This window comes from Microcebus murinus, chromosome 29, assembly GCF_040939455.1.
Source record: "Microcebus murinus isolate Inina chromosome 29, M.murinus_Inina_mat1.0, whole genome shotgun sequence".
Taxonomy (NCBI): domain Eukaryota; kingdom Metazoa; phylum Chordata; class Mammalia; order Primates; family Cheirogaleidae; genus Microcebus; species Microcebus murinus.
The window spans coordinates 14,754,562-14,776,680 of record NC_134132.1 but is presented as its reverse complement, the minus strand read 5'-3'; the positions used below and the strand labels follow the sequence as shown (position 1 = coordinate 14,776,680).

General features: G+C 48.3%; 1 protein-coding gene across 4 annotated transcripts in view; it reads right to left on the bottom strand.

The window, feature by feature from the left end:
• RASGEF1B (RasGEF domain family member 1B) overlaps positions 1-22,119 on the bottom strand; it is a 301,773-nt gene that overhangs the window by 16,752 nt on the left and 262,902 nt on the right. For 3 of the 4 annotated variants that reach the window (XM_075998734.1, XM_075998736.1, XM_075998737.1), the window contains 7 exons: positions 17,411-17,593; positions 13,452-13,574; positions 12,391-12,528; positions 5,178-5,393; positions 3,858-3,932; positions 1,333-1,428; positions 1,107-1,209 (listed from right to left, as the gene is read on the bottom strand). In XM_075998734.1, coding sequence (XP_075854849.1) covers positions 1,107-1,209; positions 1,333-1,428; positions 3,858-3,932; positions 5,178-5,393; positions 12,391-12,528; positions 13,452-13,574; positions 17,411-17,593 — 934 coding nt within the window. The remainder of the gene's footprint in view (positions 1-1,106; positions 1,210-1,332; positions 1,429-3,857; positions 3,933-5,177; positions 5,394-12,390; positions 12,529-13,451; positions 13,575-17,410; positions 17,594-22,119) is intronic. The other variant, XM_075998735.1, reaches the window with a different exon arrangement.

Here is a 22,119-nt window from a genome sequence, read left to right as displayed (position 1 = left end):
CAATTGCAAAGCTGTGGAAACAACCCAGGTGCCCATCCATGCACGAGTGGATTAATAAAACGTGGTCTGTGCACACCACGGAGCACTACTCAGCTCTGAGAAACAGCAGTGACCCAGCACCTCTTGTGTTTTCCTGGCTGGAGCTGGAGCCCATCCTACTAAGGGAAGCGTCCCAAGAATGGAAACACAAGCCCCACGTGCGCTCACCAGCAAACTGGTGTTGACGGATCAGCACCTAAGTGGACACACAGGAGTGACATCTGTCGGGTGTCGGGCAGGTGGGAGGGGAGGAGGGGACGGGTGTAGACAGACACGACGAGTGAGACGTGCACCGTCTGGGGGATGGGCACGCTTGAAGCTCTGACTCAAGGGGGGAGGGGGGCAAGGGAAATATACGTAACCCTAACACTTGTACCCCCATAATCCGCTAAAAATAAAAAAGTAAATAGTGGCTAACGCCTGTCATCCTAGCACTCTGGGAGGCCAAGGCGGGAGGATCACTCGAGGTCAGGAGTTCGAGACCAGCCTGAGCAAGAGCGAGACCCCCGTCTCTACTAAAAATAGAAAGAAATTACTTGGAAAGCTAAAACTATATAGAAAAAATGAGCCAGGCATGGTGGCGCATGCCTGTAGTCCCAGCTACTCGGGAGGCTGAGGCAGGAGGATCGCTTGAGCCCAGGAGTCTGAGGTTGCTGTGAGTGAGGCTGACGCCACGGCACTCTCTCTAGCCCAGGCAACAGAGCGAGACTCTGTCTCGAAAAAAAAAATACTGTTGCATTGGGGATTAAGTAAAATAATAAGAAAGTCAGGCCTTAAATAAATAAATAAAAATAAAAAATAGAAAGTGAAATTTAATAAAAAACAATTAGAAAGAAAAAGAAAAATAATAAAAAAAAAAAAGAAAGAATGACACATATTTTCGCAATGCACCCTATCTGGCTGTCTTTAAGACACCGGGAACATTCTGACATCGCTCGCCCGGGATTCATAAAAAAAAAAAAGTCCAGAATCTTCTTAACAAACTGTGCCCCCGTGCGAAATTCTGGGTGGATTATTTCACGGGACCCATGCGAACGCACAACATGTTCCCTCCGGAAAACACTCACAGATTATTGCCATGAGGGAATTGAAGTTGCCGATGTTAAAGCACTCCCGGGCCACGTCGATGAAATACTCGATCATCCTCGCCCGGTGCTTCTTCTTCACTGGCTGCAGAGGGCGAAAAACGACAGGGAGCCCGTCACCCCACACGAAGGCTCTTGAAAATCGCACGGAAGAAAATAACAGCAATGTCCGGGGCTAGGAGGCCGGGAAAGAGCGTGTTGTTCTCACCATGCAGATTTCCGTGGCCACCAGGTAGCTGAGGCGATTGAACCACTCCACGTAAGCTTCCAGATTTCGCGTCTTCTTACGTTCGCTGTAGCAGGTCTGCAGAGAAAGCAAAGAATCCATCGATACACAGGTGAGTCAGAGGGGAACAAAAAAAAGAACCTATTGCAATGTCATTTCGCCTAAAGTGGGCCTCTGCTGTCAGGTCTACGGATTGGAAAATCTTTGGGGTGCAAAAAGAGAGAGAGACAGACAGACAGAGAATGGATCTCTAGCATTCTTTTTTTTCTTTTTTTTTTTTTTGAGACAGAGTCTCACTCTGTCACCCGGGCTAGAGTGAGTGCCGTGGCGTCAGCCTCACTCACAGCAACCTCAGACTCCTGGGCTCAAACGATCCTCCTGCCTCAGCCTCCCTCCCAAGTAGCTGGACCTACAGGCATGCGACACCACGCCCGGCTGATTTTTTCTATATATATTAGTTGACCAATTAATTTATTTCTATTTTTAGTAGAGACGGGGTCTTGCTCTTGCTCAGGCTGGTCTTGAACTCCTGACCTTGAGCGATCCTCCCGTCTCGGCCTCCCAGAGCGCTAGGATGACAGGCGTGAGCCACCGCACCCGGCCCAATGTTCTTGATTGTCCTGACATAAATATCAAAATCTCTTAGGATAGTCCAGCGAAACGCCTGAGGTCTCGAACTGCTCTCGGACGCGTCCGTAAAAAGTGTCCTTCCCTCCGTTCCCGGGAAACTCGAAAGCAAAATTCAACAAAGGGATGTTAGCTGCATATTCTAGAACAATCCTGACTGATGAATGGGCTGCAAATACCCATTACTATCCACTCGGCAAGGAGAGGCTGCTAAGAGTGTAGAGGGCTAGGAAACTTTCTCTTACAGTTAGGTTGTAGGACGCAAAGCTTTGGAGCTTAATGTCACGGGACACTAAATACTTTACAAGGTAGAGAAATGGAAGCCAATCAATACCATCCTGGGTCTTTAAGCAGGGTGAGTGACACATGGTTCAAAAAGCAAAAGAAGTGGCCGGGCGCTGCGGCTCACGCCTTGTCATCCCAGCACTCTGGGAGGCCGAGGCGGGAGGATCGCTGGAGGTCAGGAGTTCGAAACCAGCCTGAGCAAGAGTGAGACCCCTGTCTCTACTAAAAATTGGAAAGAAATTAATGGACCAACTAAAAATATATATAGAAAAAATTAGCCGGGCGTGGTGGCGCATGCCTGTAGTCCCAGCTACTCGGGAGGAGGCTGAGGCAGGAGGATCGCTTGAGCCCAGGAGTCTGAGGTTGCTGTGAGCGAGGCTGACGCAACGGCACTCGCTCTAGCCCGGGCGACAGAGCGAGACTCTGTCTCAAAAAAAAAAAAAAAAAAGAAGAAGCTAATCTCATCTTGGAGTTCAAGGCCAGTTTAAAGAGGCTAATTTCACCCGTCTTTTCCTTCCTTGCAAGAGAAACAAACAAACAAACAAACAAAGTCCACTAGCTTTACTCCTGGAAAACATGTTCTTCTTCACTTCCTGTACTCAGAGAGATTATTTTAAGGGCAGAAAACAGCTGTTGCCTCCTATTGTCGGTTCAGCCGTGGGTGATGGGGGCTTTGCCTAACGGGTCGAAATGCCTCCGAGTCACTGGGGGAAAGTCTCTTTTATGTGTACACCCGGACTTTTGCAGTCCGGGCTCAGTGCCACCGACTTGACGGGCAGGCTTCACCCAGACACTAAATGCATCAGGAGGGATGAGCCTTAAAACAAGAGGCCAAGCAGCCCGGCCTGCAGGACGTGCATCCTGCCTTTGCTATTTTTGAATTGCAAGCAAAAGCATCCTCTTTTATTTTCCCTCCGACTTGACAATCTGCCAGAACAATCATGATCCTTTTATCTCCTACCTTCAGTCACCACCACTGCCTGGATCGATCTTTTCGACAGGTCTTAATTAAATTCCCCGGAAGAGGAGGCTTGGCGATGGGGTGAGAGAACATCGCGAATGCGCTCGGAGACCCCAAGAAAAGTTGCAACAAGTCAGACGTTGCTGACTTTTCTGAGTTTAAAACCTAAAACAAGGCTGGGCGCGGTGGCTCACGCCTGCAATCCTGGCACTCCGGGAGGCCGAGGCGGGAGGATTGCCCAAGGTTAGGAGTTCGAGACCAGCCTGAGCAAGAGCGAGACCCCCCCCCCCCCGTCTCTACTAAAAATAGAAAGAAATTAATTGGCCAACTAATATATATAGAAAAAATGAGCCGGGCGTGGTGGCACATGCCTGTAGTCCCAGCTACTCGGGAGGCTGAGGCAGGAGGATCGCTTGAGCCCAGGAATTGGAGGTTGCCGTGAGCCAGGATGACGCCACGGCACTCTGGCCCGGGCGACAGAGCGAGACTCTGTCTCAAAAAATATAAAAAATAAATTTTAAAAAAAAGCTAAAACAGAATAGTTTCCAATGCTGTCTTTTATACCCACTGTCCCAGGCTAAGCAATGGATTCTATTTCTGGCTTCGGGGCTGAGCTCTAGGGTAGACCAGTTACCTTGTCATTATCCAAAAGGTCCTTTTGCAGGAATGCCTGGACAAACTCCTCCGGCCCAATGTAGTTGAGCCGCTCCTGGAATGGAAAAATCCACGGGCCGAAAGCATTAGCGAAAATGAGAAGAAACGGACCCTCGCAATCCCCTCTCTATTGACTTGTGGCCCCCACCCACCCTCATTTTTTCTTTTTTAATGCAGATAACAAAATTAAACCTTTCACCCTAAACACCTTCATCATCTCCAGGGTTTGAACAGAAGCAATTTTTCTGGCGAGGCCAATACTCCAAATGCTAATGAGGAAAGACTCAGTGAGTCACGGGAAAATTGATAAGAGGCAGAAGATGATGAAGGTCAATAACCTCTTTGCTCTTTAGACGTGTCTAATATTTATTTGCAAGGGGATTCTAGGGATTATGAGAAGCATTCCTATGCAAATGCCTAAACAGACTGTGGTTTAGCTACCGTGTTTCCCCCCAAAATAAGACCCGCCCATCAAATAAGCCCAGGCAGGATGTCTAAGCACGTACGCAATAGAAGCCCTACTCCGAAAATCAGCCCTGGTGATGGGCGAGGCTATGAAAATCAGCCCTAGTGGTGGGCGTGGCTATGAAAATCAGTCCTAGTGAGGGGCGTGGCTATGAAAATCAGTCCTAGTGAGGAGCGTGGCTATGAAAATCATCCCTAGTGGTGGGCGCGGCTATGAAAATCAGTCCTAGTGGTGGGCGTGGCTATGAAAATCAGTCCTGGTGGTGGGTGTGGCTATGAAAATCAGCCCTAGTGATGGGCGTGGCTATGAAAATCAGCCCTAGTGAGGGGCGTGGCTGTGAAAATCAGCCCTAGTGGTGGGCGTGGCTGGGCAGCGCATCTGCACAACCCATGCGTGTCGTCGCGGAGCGGGAAAGAACACGAGCAGCCCTTCTCATCCGCCCCGTGAGAGCTCTAGTGCTCGACAGGAGAGATCGGGGCCGGTGGCTCTAAAGGAAACAGAGTCGCAAGACATTCAGGATGAGATTCGGGGTCTGGAGAGTGAGGATGATGTTCCAGAAGAAGAGGACTTCACTCTCTATTTGAATCAATGCAGATGGTTGTACCACACTTAAAAAAAAAATAACACATCCCCTGAAAATAAGCCATGGGGTGTCTTCTGGAGGAAAAATAATTAGAAGACCCTGTCTTATTTTGGGAGGAAAACACGGCATCTCCGTAGACGGTTTCCCATTTGGATGGCTCAGACCTCTCCCGCTGACAGGTGGCCCCTGTCTGGTTGCCAAGGCAACCCGCACCTGCGTGGCCAAGGGCAGGAGGGCGGCCGGGGACTCACCAGCTCCACGTGGGTCAGCTGCTGGGCCAGCGTGTAGGGGTCGCTGCAGACAGCGGTGATGTCCCTCTGCACGGACAGCGGCTTGCTCTTGAGCACGGCGAGCCGGTCGGCGGCCGTGGAGCCGACCTTGGCCAGGACCTCCTCGTACTGGCTGAGCGCGGCCAGCTTGCGGACCAGGCTCTGCAGCATCTGCTGCACGCTCTTCCGGAACGCCTGCTGGGGGACAGACGGGGGGACAGGCACGTCCTCACACGCTCTGCACGGCTGTTTTCCCGGTGCGCACGGGCAGAGACCGCAGCCTCCTCCCCGAACCACCGACGCCCGCCGTGGCCTTGGAGAACCGGCGTGATTTGGCGTAACGACAGGAGGAGTGTTTTTGGTGGGGGTGTTAGGGTGCGGGTTGCAAGGTGGGCGGCTGATACCATCATGCATGGAAAAAATAACTGCTGAGATATAAGGGACACTTCAAAATGAGGTGCTGGTGGGTTGTTGTTTTTTTTTTTTTTTCAGCGAGAAGAACTTTCTGAATTTATATTTTATTTTATTTTTTATTTTATATTTTATTTTATTTTTATTTTTATTTTTTTTTTTTTGAGACAGAGTCTCACTTGTTGCCCAGGCTAGAGTGAGTGCCGTGGCGTCAGCCTCGCTCACAGCAACCTCAGACTCCTGGGCTCAAGCAATCCTTCTGCCTCAGCCTCCCGAGTAGCTGGGACTACAGGCATGCGCCACCATGCCCAGCTAATTATATATATATATATATTAGTTGGCCAATTAATTTCTTTCTATTTATAGTAGAGACGGGGTCTTGTTCTTGCTCAGGCTGGTTTCGAACTCCTGACCTCGAGCAATCCGCCCGCCTCAGCCTCCCAGAGTGCTAGGATTACAAGCGTGAGCCACCACGCCCGGCTTATTTTATTTTATTTTATTTTGGAGACAGAGTCTAACTCACTCTGTCGCCCGGGCTAGAGTGCCATGGCGTCAGCCTCGCTCACAGCAACCTCCAACTCCTGGGCTCAAGCGATCCTCTGGCCTCAGCCTCCTCCTGAGTAGCTGGGACTACAGGCATGCGCCACCATGCCCGGCTCATTTTTTTCTATATATATTAGTTGGTCAATTCATTTCTTTCTAATTTTCCAGTAGAGAGGGGGTCTCGCTCTTGCTCAGGCTGGTCTCGAACTCCTGACTGGTCTCAAATTCCTGGGCTCAAGCGATCCTCCTGCCTCAGCCTCCTCCCGAGTAGCTGGGACTACAGGCATGTGCCACCATGCCCGGCTCATTTTTTCTATAAATATTTTTAGTTGGCCAATTAATTTCTTTCTATTTTTTAGTAGAGACGGGGGTCTCGCTCTTGCTCAGGCTGGTCTCGAACTCCTGACCTGGAGCGATCCTCCCGCCTCCGCCTCCCAGAGTGCTGGGATGACAGGCATGAGCCACCGCGCCCGGCCGTAATAGATTTTAAAAAGGAAATGCACATGGCCCTATCATATGCTCGACTTCTGTGCAGGGGTGAAAAGGAGATACAGCCACCTGCGGTGACGTGGGGACATCTAATGCACATAGCTGAGTGACAAAAGAAGGACGCACACAAGGTAAACACACACAGCAACAAAAACCGAACACGCCAGTCCCACGGCAGTGTGCACATACGTGCACGAATGCACGTGTGCATAGAAGCAGCTCTGGAAGGACACACACAAAACTAGTAACAGTTTTAAGAGAGAGGTAGCATTGATAGAAATTTTTAGTACCTTTTGCGTGACTTTTTTTATTGTCAATCATGAGAATGTATTCCTATAGTATTTGATGGATTAGGAAGAAAAACAGTTTTTAAGACTTTCCCACAGAATAGGAATTTCGTAGATGACATGGGTATGAGACGTGAGTGTAAGAAGGTTCTTTTCGGGCCAGGCGCGGTGGCTCACGCCTGTCATCCCAACACTCTGGGAGGCCGAGGAGGGAGGATGGCTTGAGCTCAGGAGTTCGATACCAGCCTGAGCAAGAGTGAGACCCCGTCTCTACTATAAATAGAAAGAAATTAGCCAAACAACTAAAAAAAAAAATAGAAAAACTTAGCCGGGTGTGGTGGCGCATGCCTGTAGTCCCAGCTACTCGGGCGGAGGCTGAGGCAGGAGGATCGCTTAAGGCCAGGAGTTGGAGGTTGCTGTGAGCGAGGCTGACGCCACGGCACTCACTCTAGCCCGGGCAACAGAGTGAGACTCTGTCTCAAATAAAATAAAATAAAATAAAAAATAAAATTAAATAAATAAAATAAAATTAAAAAATAAAATAAAAAAATAAAATAAATACAATAAAATAAAAAAATAAAATAAAATAAAATAAAATAAATTAAATAATAAAATAAAAAAATAAAATAAATAAAATAAAATAAATTAAAAAATAAAATAAATAAAATAAATAAAATAAAATAAAATAATAAAATAAATAAAATAAAATAAAATGTAAGAGAAAAAAAACGTGCATAGTAGCATACAGGGGAAAAGCTATCCGAGTACCTAGCGTGTATGAGAAACAGACTACGTGAGACAGAGAAGGTATATACAATGTGATCTCTTTTAAAAACTTTCCTGCTGCCATTTGATTGCATTTGGGGAATCAAGCTTTGTGTGGTTCAGCATGCTTCCTCCCTGACTCACGCATTGTTAAATGTGTCCTTATTCTTTTTCTGTAACTTCAAGAGGCACTGACAGTAATTACCTGGCAAATAAAGACAGAAGTTCTTTATTATAAAGACCAGCCCCTGAAGGAAGAGAAGCTTGCATTCTGCCCACGGCAGTCATTTGTCACGTAATTTGATCATTAGTCTCTCATTTCTTGTTTCCTTGAAGGCATAGTCCTAATAAACCACTTGATTTTGGGAAACTCCCCAGTCCGGGGGTAGGGGTGGGGGGACACACATGAAGCCAAATTATGTGAAACTGTCCCGGCAAATTCAGAAGAACCTGAATAAATTATATACAGGGCACAACACCTGGATTCATTGCATGCCAGAAAAAACAAACAAATTAAAAAAAAAAAAAAAAAAAAAAACCCTAAAGTCCCAGGAGAGAAGCAACAAGTCCCAACCTAATCCCAGACTCCTCCTTCCAGAGGGGAAAATAATTTTTCCTATTCCAGTAATTGATTTGTTCATTCATTCATTCATTCTCTCATTCATTCATTCATCCTACTAAATGCCAGGTACTGAGCTGGGAGTTGAGGATGGGCATGGTGAACTCAGAGGGGGCAGAGTGGAGTCCAGTGAGGAAAACAAGCGATAAAAATAGTAAGTACGGCCCTCCCTCCGATCTGGGGCACAGACTGATTCTAGAACTTTCCCGGATACCAAAATCCGAGGATGCACAAGTCCCCGAAAGAAATGCCATGGTAGGCTGGGCGCGGTGGCTCACGCCTGTCATCCCGGCACTCTGGGAGGCCGAGGCGGGAGGATTGCTCGAGGTCAGGAGTTTGAGACCAGCCTGAGCAAGAACGAGACCCCGTCTCTACTATAAACAGAAATAAATTAATTGGCCAACTAATATTTATAGAAAATATTAGCCAGGCATGGTGGCGCATGCCTGTAGTCCCAGCTACTCGGGAGGAGGCTGAGGCAGGAGGATCGCTTGAACCCAGGAGTTGGAGGTTGCTGTGAGCGAGGCTGACGCCATGGCACTCTAGCCTGGGCAACAAAGCAAGACTCTGTCTCAAAAAAAAAAAAAAGAAAAAAGAATATGGTATTAACACAGCAGTGCTGATGAAAAGCCAGACTAGGCTTGTTGGCCCTTTCCTTAGATCTGCCCAACTCTCGAATGGCCTGATCCCGTTAAACAAAAAGACAACATCTCGCCTGGTCAACACAAACAGAAATGACCTCCGTCTTTGATTCCTAGGACAAGAAGCACCAAAACCCGTTTCACATTTGTCATTTCTCAAACCACTAACGTTTTATCCCAAAAAATCAAAAGATTTTCAAGGTATTCCTTTTGCAAAGCACCAGGTTATAACTTCTACCTTTTATCTATTTTTATTTTTTATTTATTCATTTATTTTTTATTTATTTATTTATTTTTGAGACAGATTCTCGCTTTGTTGCCTAGGCTAGAGTGAGTGCTGTGGCGTCAGCCTCGCTCACAGCAACCTCAAACTCCTGGGCTCAAGCAATCCTCCTGCCTCAGCCTCCCGAGTAGCTGGGACTACAGGCATGTGCCACCATGCCCCGCTAATTTTTTCTATATATATTAGTTGGCCAGCTAATTTCTTTGTATTTATAGTAGAGACGGGGTCTCGCTCTTGCTCAGGCTGGTTTCGAACTCCTGACCTCGAGCAATCCGCCCGCCTGGGCCTCCCAGAATGCTGGGATGACAGGCGTGAGCCACCGCGCCCGGCCCTATCTATTTTTATTTTAAGAGGCAAGGTCTTGCTTTATTGCGGACCAGAATGCAACGGTGTGATCATAGCTCACTGTAGCCTCCAAGTCCCGGGCTCCAGCGATCCTCCCACCTCAGCCTCCAAAAGTGCTGGGATGACAGGCGTGAGCACCACACCTCGCCAATTTCCATCTTCTTCTTCTTTTTTTTTTAAAGCAGTAGAGGGAAGGCGGGATGATTGGCGCATGATATTAAGTAGCTATGCACAACTTAACTGACATGAAAAACTATCTTGACTGAGGTCTCAGCCTTCACACAAGACAAAGTCTTTACGATGCCACCAATCTTTTGAGCAGCCTGTCACAAACCAAGGTCCCCCTGAGCCAGCACTGACCCTGCCAAGTAACTCAACAGCTGACCCCTCTAACGCCAGATTTACTACAAAACCCCACAGCGATGCTTCACTTTTTGCTTTTGCGAGGGAGGGAACCCTTAATTCGTGCCCGACTGGAGCCCTGACAGGCAAATTGGCAAAACGATCATAGCAGTCACAACTTGCAGAATGACTCAGGAAACGACTCATTCAGGCTTGCAGAAATATAATGGCTTTCCCAAGCACCACGGTTCGATCTAATGGCATAAAAGTAACAGCAAAAGGGTTAAGTCCATTTTCACGAGAACGTGATGCAGAAAAGCCAGGTGCAAATAATTCAAGTTTGCATCTTATATGATTTTAGTCTGATTTTTTTTTGGGGGGGAGGAGGTACGGAGAGAAATGGCATTAAAATGTGTTCACAAGAATTAGACAGAATAGATAAAAAGTGTCTTCTTACGTTATCTTTACTGCACACCACGGAAGAGATGCTTTTCCAAGAAAGGTTATTCAAAATGGGAAAATGCACATTAGGATAAATGAAACAAGGTATCGCTGCGAATGCCAAATGCCTCCTCTACTTTTTCCATGAAAATTCTGTGTCTGTAACCAAGTACCTTAGCAGCAACACAGCAACTACCGTGTTTCCCCGAAAATAAGGCCTACCCATAAAATAAGCCCCTAGCAGGATGTGTAAGCACGTGCCCAATAGAAGCCCCACCCCGAAAATCAGCCCTAGTGGTGGGCGTGGCTATGAAGATCAGCCCTAGCGATGGGCGTGGCTATGAAAATCAGCCCTAGTGGTGGGCGTGGCTATGAAAATCACCCCTAGTGGTGGGCGTGGCTATGAAAATCAGCCCTAGTGATGGGTGTGGCTATGAAAATCAGCCCTAGTGATGGGTGTGGCTATGAAAATCAGCCCTGGTGATGGGCGTGGCTATGAAAATCAGCCCTAGTGGTGGGCGTGGCTATGAAAATCAGCCCCAGTGATGGGCGTGGCTATGAAAATCAGCCCTGGTGACAGGCGTGGCTGCGCAGCGCATCTGCACAACCCATGCGTGTCGTCGCGGAGCGGGAAAGAACACGAGCAGCCCTTCTCATCCGCCCCGTGAGAGCTCTAGTGCTCGACAGGAGAGATCGGGGCCGGTGGCTCTAGAGGAAACAGAGTCACAAGACATTCAGGATGGGATTCGGGGTCTGGAGAGTGAGGATGATGTTCCAGAAGAAGACGACTTCACTGTGTTTGAATCAGTGCAGATGGTTGCACCGCACTTAAAAAAAACATAACACATCCCCTGAAAATCAGCCCTAGGGTGTCTTCTGGAGGAAAGATAAATAGAAGACCCTGTCTTGTTTTCGGAGAAACACAGTACAAAGGACAGCCTTAACCCAACAAGCCCCAACACAGAACACCAGCCCTCCAGGACTGCTTCAAAGAGGATAACCTTGAATTTGGCACGGCTAGTTAACTCTTATCAAAGGCTTAATTGAAGGGAGGGATATTTATGGGAGATTATCTAAGGAGCCTTTTAATCACCACCTATACTTAACTAGGTCCTAGTCTTGAATCACTTTCCAGGCACCAGGAGATCTGCATCATTTTCTCAGCTTTTCTTCTGCCCCCTAAGAATTACCTGCGCTGATTTATACATTCACCTACGGCCTCAGCGTGTATCAAACAGGATTTGCTGTAAACACTAGAAAGGGCAGTTTCCATGATTTGTCTCTTATGCCAACTGCCTTATAAAAAAGTTTTTCAAATTCTCATTGAATGCCCTGAAGAATTAGCATGCTTTCCTTTTTCTAACAGTGAAAACTATATACCCTGCTGCTGTATTTTCCTTTTGCCTGGAACCTAAACTCAAGCCAAAGCAGGGCCACTATCTTATTCCACTGGCTCCTAAGAAGGTGAGCATTTATTTCCTCTTTTCCATGCTCAAGATGGGTCTACTTCTATTTTTTTTTTGAGACAGACTCTGACTCTGTCGCCCAGGCTAGAGTGAGTGCCGTGGCGTCAGCCTCGCTCACAGCAACCTCCAACTCCTGGGCTCTAAGCGATCCTCCTGCCTCAGCCTTCTCCCGAGTAGCTGGGACTACAGGCATGCGCCACCACGCCCGACTCATTTTTTTCTATATATTTTTAGTTGCCCAATTAATTTCTTTTCTATTTATAGTAGAGACAGGGTCTCACGCTTGCTCGGGCTGGTCTCGAAATCCTGACCTTGAGGGAGCCTCCCGCCTCGGCCTCCCAGAGTGCTAGGATGACACAGATCGTAACCCTTTGAAGTGACATGGTACAATCATTCCCGTTGGACACACGACACGAAACAGACCAACAGGCCCTGCAGGGGACTCGTCCAAAGACAAAACAGAAAGGAAGTAGGGGACGGTCCGATGCATCGTTCAGCCCCGTTTCCCACCAAGGCTATGCCTGGGACAACCCCAGAGCACCTGCTAAAGTCAGCTGACCAACCTCCTCGCCGCTGGCTATGCGGTGGGCCAGGTCTTTCAAGTTTCTCATCATCCTTTCATCCCGGAAATCGTAAGGGAACGTTTCTGTCCATTCCGTCAGGAGCTGAAGGATTTTGGGTGCAATTTTTCTCATCTGGTTCTAGGGAGAAAAAGCAAATTTAATTCAGCAGGATTTCTCACCATGGAATGCATCAAATAAATAATTGCAAACGGTGCCGCGGAGAACCTTCTAGCGCAGAGTCTTTAGATTTGAAGATGTGGCTCCCGCCCCCCTCTCTCTCCACCTCAACGCTGAGTGCCACCAACTTAAGGCGGGATCTCGGGATCTTCCGTGACATTCCGTCTACACTGTGTGTTTTTTTTTTTTTTTTATGTGATTCGCAGTCTCCTCCAGGCAAAGCTACTATGAGGCCGTTTATGCAATTCAGCCCCAGGCATGAGCTAGGGCAACTTAAGGAAACCAACTCTGCAAAAATCTAAGCCTCAGAGTTGGCAAATCTAACTGCAAGATCGTGAAGTTCAGGCCGGGCGCTGGTGGCTCACTCCTGTCATCCCAGCACTCTGGGAGGCCGAGGCGGGAGGATCGCTTGAGGTCAGGAGTTCGAGACCAGCCTGAGCAAGAGCGAGACCCCGTCTCTACTATAAATAGAAAGAAATTAATCGGTCAACTAATATATATAGAGAGAAAATTAGCCGGGCGTGGTGGCGCATGCCTGTAGTCCCAGCTACTCGGGAGGAGGCTGAGGCAGGAGGATCGCTTGAGCCCAGGAGTTGGAGGTTGCTGTGAGTGAGGCTGACGCCACGGCACTCACTCTAGCCTGGGCAACAGAGTGAGACTGTCTCAAAAAAAAAAGAAGTAGACCCATCTGTCGGGTGTCGGGCAGGTGGGAGGGGAGGAGGGGACGGGTGTAGACAGACACGACGAGTGAGACGTGCACCGTCTGGGGGATGGGCACGCTTGAAGCTCTGACTCGTGGGGGGAGGGGGGCAAGGTCAATATACGTGACCTTGACATTTGTACCCCCATCATATTCTGAAATTAAAAAAAAAAAACATCATTACCTTATCACCGTCAGGATCACTTAGTCTCTGGTGCTCGACACATAAGTGGCAGACTTTGGCCATTAGCTCGTACGGGTGCATAAATAACCGAGAACTGAGCAGGAAGGTAAATATGTACGTTCTCTGCAGAAAGAGGGGGAAAAAAAAAGTCACCATGGTTACGTTCTCTTTGACATTAATCTTTTTTCCTGTATACTATACATCTTATTTCATTAAGTTCTCTTTTTTTATTTTTTTGATACAGAGTCTCGCTCTGTTGCCCAGGCTAGAGTGAGTGCCGTGGTGTCAGCCTCGCTCACAGCAACCTCCAACTCCTGGGCTCAAGCGATCCTCCTGCCTCAGCCTCCTCCCGAGTAGCTGGGACTACAGGCATGCGCCACCATGCCCGGCTGATTTTTTGTATATATATTTTTAGTTGCCCAATTAATTTCTTTCTATTTTTAGTAGAGACGGGGTCTCGCTCAGGCTGGTTTTGAACTCCTGACCTCGAGCGATCCACCCGCCTCAACCTCCCAGAATGCTAGGATTACAAGCGTGAGCCACTGCGCCCGGCCTCATTAAGTTCTCTTGATCAAGTTACTATGCTGCAGTTTCTAAAGTAATGCAGACCAGTATTAAAAACATAAATAAACAGTGTATGACAGGTTTCTCCTTTACTTTCTGATCTATCTTTTCCCTTAAACCGAACCAAAAATAACAGACGTGCAGAGCCAGCAGACTTTGGCTCCTGAAATTATTCAGAGCACATGTGCATATCTGTCCTGAGGACACCAGGACACGCAACTCACTCTGGTAAAGAAGAGTGAAATTCAGGCCGGGCGCGATGGTGGCTCACGCCTGTCATCCCAGCACTCTGGGAGACCGAGGCAGGAGGATCGCTCGAGGTCAGGAGTTTGAGACCAGCCTGAGCAAGAGCGAGACCCCTGTCTCTACTATAAAAAGAAATAAATTAATTGGCCGACTAAAAACATATAGAAAAAATGAGCCGGGCGTGGTTGGCGCATGCCTGTAGTCCCAGCTACTCGGGAGGAGGCTGAGGCAGGAGGATCGCTTGAGCCCAGGAGTTGGAGGTTGCTGTGAGCGAGGCTGACGCCACGGCACTCACTCTAGCCTGGGCGACAGAGCGAGACTCTGTCTCAAAAAAAAAGATAAAGAAGAATGAAATTTAGCCTGGAGAGATGACTCTAACTTAAATATACGACGCACACAGAAAATGATTCTGTGTGCAAATATTATGATAATTCAATGGAAACCAAAAAAACAAACAAAAAAATCTCCCAACACCCACTCACCCAACCCACAGCTCAAGAATCCTCCAGCGTGTCTAGCACTTCACACTAAAGTGTTTGTGTCAGGACATTTAAAGGCAGGCTTTCAAGCAATCTATTCACTTGCTAGGAGGCTAAGCAATGTGACTTAACACAATGCAACGCTATATTCTTTTCTTTAACTACATTGTCTCCCAAGAAGCCAGTCATGAAGCTGTGCTTATTTGCTGTAAATAGTTTCAGACTCCCAGTGGAAAGAGAAATTCCATTTGTTTTTTGTTTCTTGTTTTTTTTTTCTTCTTCTTCCTTGGGCGCCTTGATTAGCTCATAAATACTTACAGGGCTAAACAAGGGACTCCTTTTACCTCCGATGCCAAGCTTTCCCTGGGTAGCGACAATTCTGAAAATGCTATGCTAACAAATCACTCACAGAGAGAGAACTCGGTTAAGAAATAGCATGGTGAATGACGGTGACAAGCATGGACTATTCTTTGCACACCAAGGTTGTTGTTGCATTTATAAAAATGAATTCAGTCTCTAGATATTTCAATAACCAGCTGCTTAATAAATCTTTTTTTTTTTTTTTTTGAGACAGAGTCTCACTCTGTTGCCCAGGCTAGAGTGAGTGCCGTGGCGTCAGCCTCGCTCACAGCAGCCTCCGACTCCTGGGCTCAAGCGATCCTCCTGCCTCAGCCTCCCGAGTAGCTGGGACTACAGGCATGCGCCACCATGCCTGGCTCATTTTTTCTATATATTTTTAGTTGGCCAATTAATTTCTTTCTATTTATAGTAGAGACGGGGTCTCGCTCTTGCTCAGGATGGTTTTGAACTCCTGACCTCGAGCAATCTGCCCGCCTCGGCCTCCCAGAGTGCTAGGATGACAGGCGTGAGCCACCTTGCCTGGCCTGCTTAGTAAATGTCATTGTACTACTACTCAGCTCAATTCCACTGGGGCAGCTGTATGTAGCACAAAGAAAGGGGGAAAATTCGCTTTCCCCAGCAAGAAAACCCGTGTTTAATTGCGAATGCTGGTCGTGAGACCATGAACAAACATTCGACACTCTGACTTTCAGTTTCCTCCTTTCTACTTTCTTGGAATTACTGTAAAGATTGAGAAAATACTCACACCTGTAATCCTAACACTCTGGGAGGCCGAGGCGGGCGGATTGCTCGAGGTCAGGAGTTCAAAACCAGCCTGAGCAAGAGCAAGACCCCTGTCTCTACTATAAATAGAAAGAAATTAATTGGCAAAAAATATATATATAGAAACAATTAGCTGGGCATGGTGGTGCATGCCTGTAGTCAGTCCCAGCTACTGGGGAGGCTGAGGCAGGAGGATCGCTTAAGCCCAGGAGTTGGAGGCTGCTGTGAGCGAGGCTGAGGCCGCAGCACTCACTCTAGCCTGGGCAACAGAGTGAGACTCTGTCTCAAAAAAAAAAAAAAAAAATACAGGTTACCAAGGTAAAACAAAAGCAAACATGCTATCTGGTATCTAATCTATAAAGAATTGCATCTTGAGCCTAAATCTGTTCCGTGTGCTTTCCCTGGCTACATTCAGTTTTCTCAGCAGAGTTATGGTCTTGGAAACCAAAAAAGGGCATTAAATATTCCAGAAGCATCCAATGTTCCCTGACATCTCTACTTAAGCACCAACTGTATGCATGAAGCAGCCTACAGATACTTCATTGAGATGGTAGCAGGCTGTCTACAATGCAAGAAAGTGATATACAGTCTACACCAAAATCTGATCCATACCCAGGCTCAATTTGATCTCAAAGCACTCAATAACCAATCCATAGGCAATTTCTTATTAGAAACATTCCCTGAAACCCAGATATAATTCTGCAACATCTATGGTCCCTGTTTACTGTCTGTACTGTGTTTCCCCGAAAATAAGGCAGGGTCTTAAATTTATTTTCCCTCAAGAAGACATCCTAGGGCTGATTTTCAGGGGATGTGTTATTTTTGTTTTAAGTGCGGTACAACCATCTACATTGATTCAAATACAGTGAAGGCGTCTTCTTCTGGAACATAATCCTCACACTCCAGACCCCGAATCCCATCCTGGATGTCTTGCGACTCTGTTTCCTTTAGAGCCACCGGCCCCGATCTCTCCTGTCGAGCACTAGAGCTCTCACGGGGCAGATGAGAAGGGCTGCTCGTGTTCTTTCCCGCTCCGCGACCACACGCATGGGTTGTGCAGATGCGCTGCGCAGCCACGCCCGTTACTAGGGCTGATTTTCATAGCCACGCCCGTCACCAGGGCTGATTTTCATAGCCACGCCCACCACTAGGACTGATTTTCATAGCCACGCCCCTCACTAGGGCTGATTTTCATAGCCACGCCTGTCACTAGGGCTAATTTTCATAGCCACGCCCATCACTAGGGCTGATTTTCATAGCCAGGCCCATCACCAGGACTGATTTCCATAGCCACGCCCATCACCAGGGCTGATTTTCATAGCCACGCCCATCACTAGGGCTAATTTTCATAGCCACGCCCATCACCAGGGCTGATTTCCATAGCCACGCCCATCACTAGGGCTGATTTTCGGGGTAGGGCTTCTATTGCACAGGTGCTCAGACATCCTGCCGGGGCTTGTTTTATGGAGGAGAGGGCTTATTTTCGGGGAAACACGGTAATCTCTGCGTAGTGGTGCGGACATGTTTCAGAGGATCGTGAATACCTACATCCGGGTAGTAATCCACGTTGGGGACCAAGTGCTGGATGAGAGCCTCCAGGGACCCAGAGAGAAGGTTGTTGTCATGGTAATACAACCCCCCACAGCTGTCCTCTGCAGACTGGTACAGATTCCGGTTGTAGCCGCTGCTGTCAAACATCGCTGAAAAGGGAGGGGTCTGAGGCATGCTTTCCTAAAAAGGGACGAGAAAGAAGAAAACACGGTGTCAGCCATACATCGCAGGGAAATAAACATAAGCTTTGACGGGCACTAAGCTTCAATAACCCTTCGCACTCGCTTGCTTTTTTTCTCGATTCCTTTATTCTACTCGGGATTTAATTTTTTAAATGCCCCAGATTTTACAAACGCTGGAGTTTCTCTGCATGCAAACTTATTTATTTGGATTTTTTTTTTGTTTGTTTTACGCTTCAAAATTATCGATACATTCAAAGAGTCATTCTAATCTCTATAATTGTTCATGGTGCGAGCTGCTACCGGTGCTAACGGTGTCGAGTCACACTCGACATCCGAGTGCAAAGGGTTAAGAGTAATAAAGAGGGGGGCAGGCGGGTTGCCAAGGGCAATATATGTGACCTTAACATTCGTACCCCCACCATATGCTGGAAAAATAAAAAAAATAAAAAAGTAATGAAGGAACAAAAGTAATTTAAAAAAAAAATAGTTTAGGTTCTCATACAACGCCAGACCCCATCAAGAACCCAAACTGCTCTTGGAGGACCGCATGCATGCGCACTTGTGAGTGCCAATCTCATCCAATCACGCATGACAAAAGGCTTAGACCAAGGGTTGCACCCTGGCTGTCCTGTTTAGATATCACATTAGGTCGCTGCCAAGTAGGGGCAGGAGACTGAGCTTGGATCGCTTTATCCCACAGAGTCAAGTATCTTCGTAAGGTGGACATGCACAAGCCTTCACGTTTGGCTGGGAAGAGTCACATAACACGGGAGATACTGTGTTTCCCCGAAAATAAGATCAGGGTCTTCTACTTATTTTCCTTCAAGAAGAAACCCCAGGACTTATTTTCAGGGGATGTGTTGTTGTTGTTTTTTTTTTAAGCGCGGTACAACCATCTACATTGATTCAAATACAGTGAAGTCGTCTTCTTCTGGAACATCATCCTCACTCTCCAGACCCCGAATCCCATCCCGAATGTCCTGCGACTCTGTTTCCTTTAGAGCCACCGGCCCCGATCTCTCCTGTGGAGCACTAGAGCTCTCACGGGGCGGATGAGAAGGGCTGCTCGTGTTCTTTCCCGCTCCGCGACAACACGCATGGGTTGTGCAGATGCGCTGCACAGCCACACCCGTCACCAGGGCTGATTTTCATAGCCACGCCCATCACCAGGGCTGATTTTCATAGCCACGCCCATCACTAGGGCTGATTTTCATAGCCACGCCCATCACTAGGGCTGATTTTCATAGCCACGCCCACCACCAGGGCTGATTTTCATAGCCACGCCCACCACCAGAGCTGATTTTCAGGGTAGGGCTTCTATTGCGCACATGCTTTGACATCCTGCTGGAGCTTATTTGATGGGGAGGGCTTATTTTCGGGGAAACACGGTACTTGAGAGCTACCTGACTAGCATTAAACATAACTGGGAGACAACCCGAACTGAAGGTGAAAAAACTAAACTTGCAAAAGAGGCCCAGAATTAAAGTGCCTGCTGTGTGTGTGTGTGTGTGTGTTTGTATGTGTTTATACAGGTAGGGCTGTATAAGAAAGAGATCTGGGCCGGGCGCGGTGGCTCACGCCTGTAATCCTAGCACTCTGGGAGGCCGAGGCGGGCGGATTGCTCGAGGTCAGGAGTTCAAGACCAGCCTGAGCAAGAGCGAGACCCCGTCTCAACTATAAATGGAAAGAAATTAATTGGCCAACTAAAAAACATATAGAAAAAATTAGCCGGGCGTGGTGGCGCATGCCTGTAGTCCCAGCTACTCGGGAGGCTGAGGCAGGAGGATCGTTGCTCGAGCCCAGGAGTCTGAGGTTGCTGTGAGCGAGGCTGACGCCACGGCACTCACTCTAGCCTGGGCAACAGAGTGAGACTCTGTCTCCAAAAATAAAATAGAAAGAGATTTGATGCTGACTCCCAGCTTCCACTGGAAGACCGGCTGCTGGTGATCGTCACCTCTTTGTGTCATATTCTCCCGTCTGGCGGGGGTCTGGCTGGCAGGGGGGAGGGAGGTGTCTGCACAAAGCCTCAGTTCCCAGTAGACACAAGCTGGCCGGGAAGGCACCCGATTTGGGACCTCAAGCAGGGTGACAGAGCTCAGATAAGTGGCTCCTCTCCACCAGTGCGCTTTGCCACTCACAGAGCCCTAGCCAGAGGGTGCCCTGGGCAGGCCGGAGGCTATTAAGTTATTAACTCGGATTTCTAGGGACCCACGCTCCCGGCCCCGGGAACAGACGCCCGCCCGTTGCTGGCAGCACGCCTGGACAATGCCGGCCATTCAGGAGCCTGCCCGGACTGGGGGTGTCAGGAAGCAAACAATGAGGACAGACAGGGGACAGACAGGGGACAGGGGGAGTGCAGGCAGGCAGCCAGGAGGACCCAACCTGGGCTAATCTTTCTTTTCAAGGGGCCAAAAGATATTTGCATCCGAATTGGGGGGAGGGGTGCGCAGCCCTGTCTGGGAAGCTCCCACCCATCTGTTCCATTAGCACAGCTGAAGGTGGGGTGAGGGGAGCTGGGGACTCAGAGTGTCACAGCCCGTGCATGCGGCAACCGGGGGTGGAGTATTGGGGGAAAAAAAAAACAACAACATCCTTTACAAAGCCAACTTTATGGCGTGGATAGGGAGAGAGAGGAACACTCCTGCACTGCTGGTGGGACTGCAAACTGGTGCAACCTCTGTGGACAGCAACGTGGAGATGCCTTAACACTTTGCACTCGCTTGCTTTTTTCTTTGGCTGCTACCGATGCTGACGATGTCGAGTCACACTCGACATCCGAGTGCAAAGGGTTAAAGCGATACGAGTGGATCGACCATTGGATCCAGCAGTCCCACGACTGGGCGTCTACCCAAAAGATCAAATCACACTCTACAAAAAAAAAAAAAAGACACCTGCACTCGAACGTTTATAGCAGCACAGTTCACAATTGCAAAGAGGTGGGAATAACCCAGGTGCCCATCCATGCAGGAGTGGGTTACTAAAACGTGGTCTGTGTACACCACGGAGCACTACTCAGCTCTGAGAAACACGGTGACCCAGCACCTCTCGTGTTTTCCTGGCTGGAGCTGGAGCCCATCCTACTAAGGGAAGCGTCCCAAGAACGGAAACACAAGCACCACGTGCGCTCACCAGCAAACTGGTGTTGACGGATCAGCACCTAAGTGGACACACAGGAGTGACATCTGTCGGGTGTCGGGCAGGTGGGAGGGGAGGAGGGGACGGGTGTAGACAGACGTGACGAGTGAGACGTGCACCGTCTGGGGGATGGGCACGCTTGAGGCTCTGACTCGAGGGGGGAGGAGGGCATGGGCAATATATGTAATCTTAACAATTGTATCCCCGTAATATGCTGAAATAAAAAGAAAAAAGGAAAAATGAAGCCAACGTTATGGCAGGTGGAAATGGCATTTGGGAAAAGAACCATCAAGAAAGATAAACTGGAGAAAAGGTTCATTTCTGTGCACTCCATTGCACCCATAAACCAGTGCTGAGGAAGCATTTGAAAAGATGGATGAATAAGTAGCTGTAAATGGGGAGAGAGTGATCACTGGGAACCACTGTAGCCAGGGAGAATGGTACGAGGGTGGTTGCTGCCTTATGTTTCCCTTAGGTGGTGCATGGTCAAAACAGCCAGAGGACCAAGAACTATGAGATGTAGTGTTGACACAAATGCTCTGCACACCCCTTTAGTGGGTGAGACCCCACAAGAACCGTGTTTCCCCGAAAATAAGCCCCACCCATCAAACAAGCCCCAGCAGGATGTCTAAGCATGTGCATAATAGAAGCCCTACCCTGAAAATCAGCCCTAGTGGTGGGCGTGGCTATGCAAATAAGCCCCAGTGAGGGGCATGGCTATGAAAATCAGCCATAGTGATGGGCGTGGCTATGAAAATCAGTCCTGGTGGTGGGCGTGGCTATGAAAATCAGCCCTAGTGATGGGCGTGGCTATGAAAATCAGCCCTAGTGATGGGCGTGGTTATGAAAATCAGCCCTGGTGGTGGGCGTGGCTATGAAAATCAGCCCTAGTGTGGGCGTAGCTATGAAAATCAGCCCTAGTGACGGGCATGGCTGCGCAGCGCATCTGCACAACCCATGCGTGTCGTCGCGGAGCGGGAAAGAACACGAGCAGCCCTTCTCATCCGCCCCGTGAGAGCTCTAGTGCTCCACAGGAGAGATCGGGGCCGGTGGCTCTAAAGGAAACAGAGTCGCAAGACATTCAGGATGGGATTCGGGGTCTGGAGAGTGAGGATGATGTTCCAGAAGGAGACGACTTCACTGTATTCGAATCAATGCAGATGGTTGTACTGCACTTAAAAAAACAAATAACACATCCCCTGAAAATCAGCCCTAGGGTGTCTTCTTGAGGAAAGATAAATAGAAGACCCTGTCTTATTTTCAGGGAAACACGGTAGGAACTGCGGTCATATCAATAAGTAACTCAACATCAACATCTTGTAGACAAAGTACATTTTTTTGCCTCTTGGAATTGCCGGGCACAATTCACGCACCACATAATCATGGCAG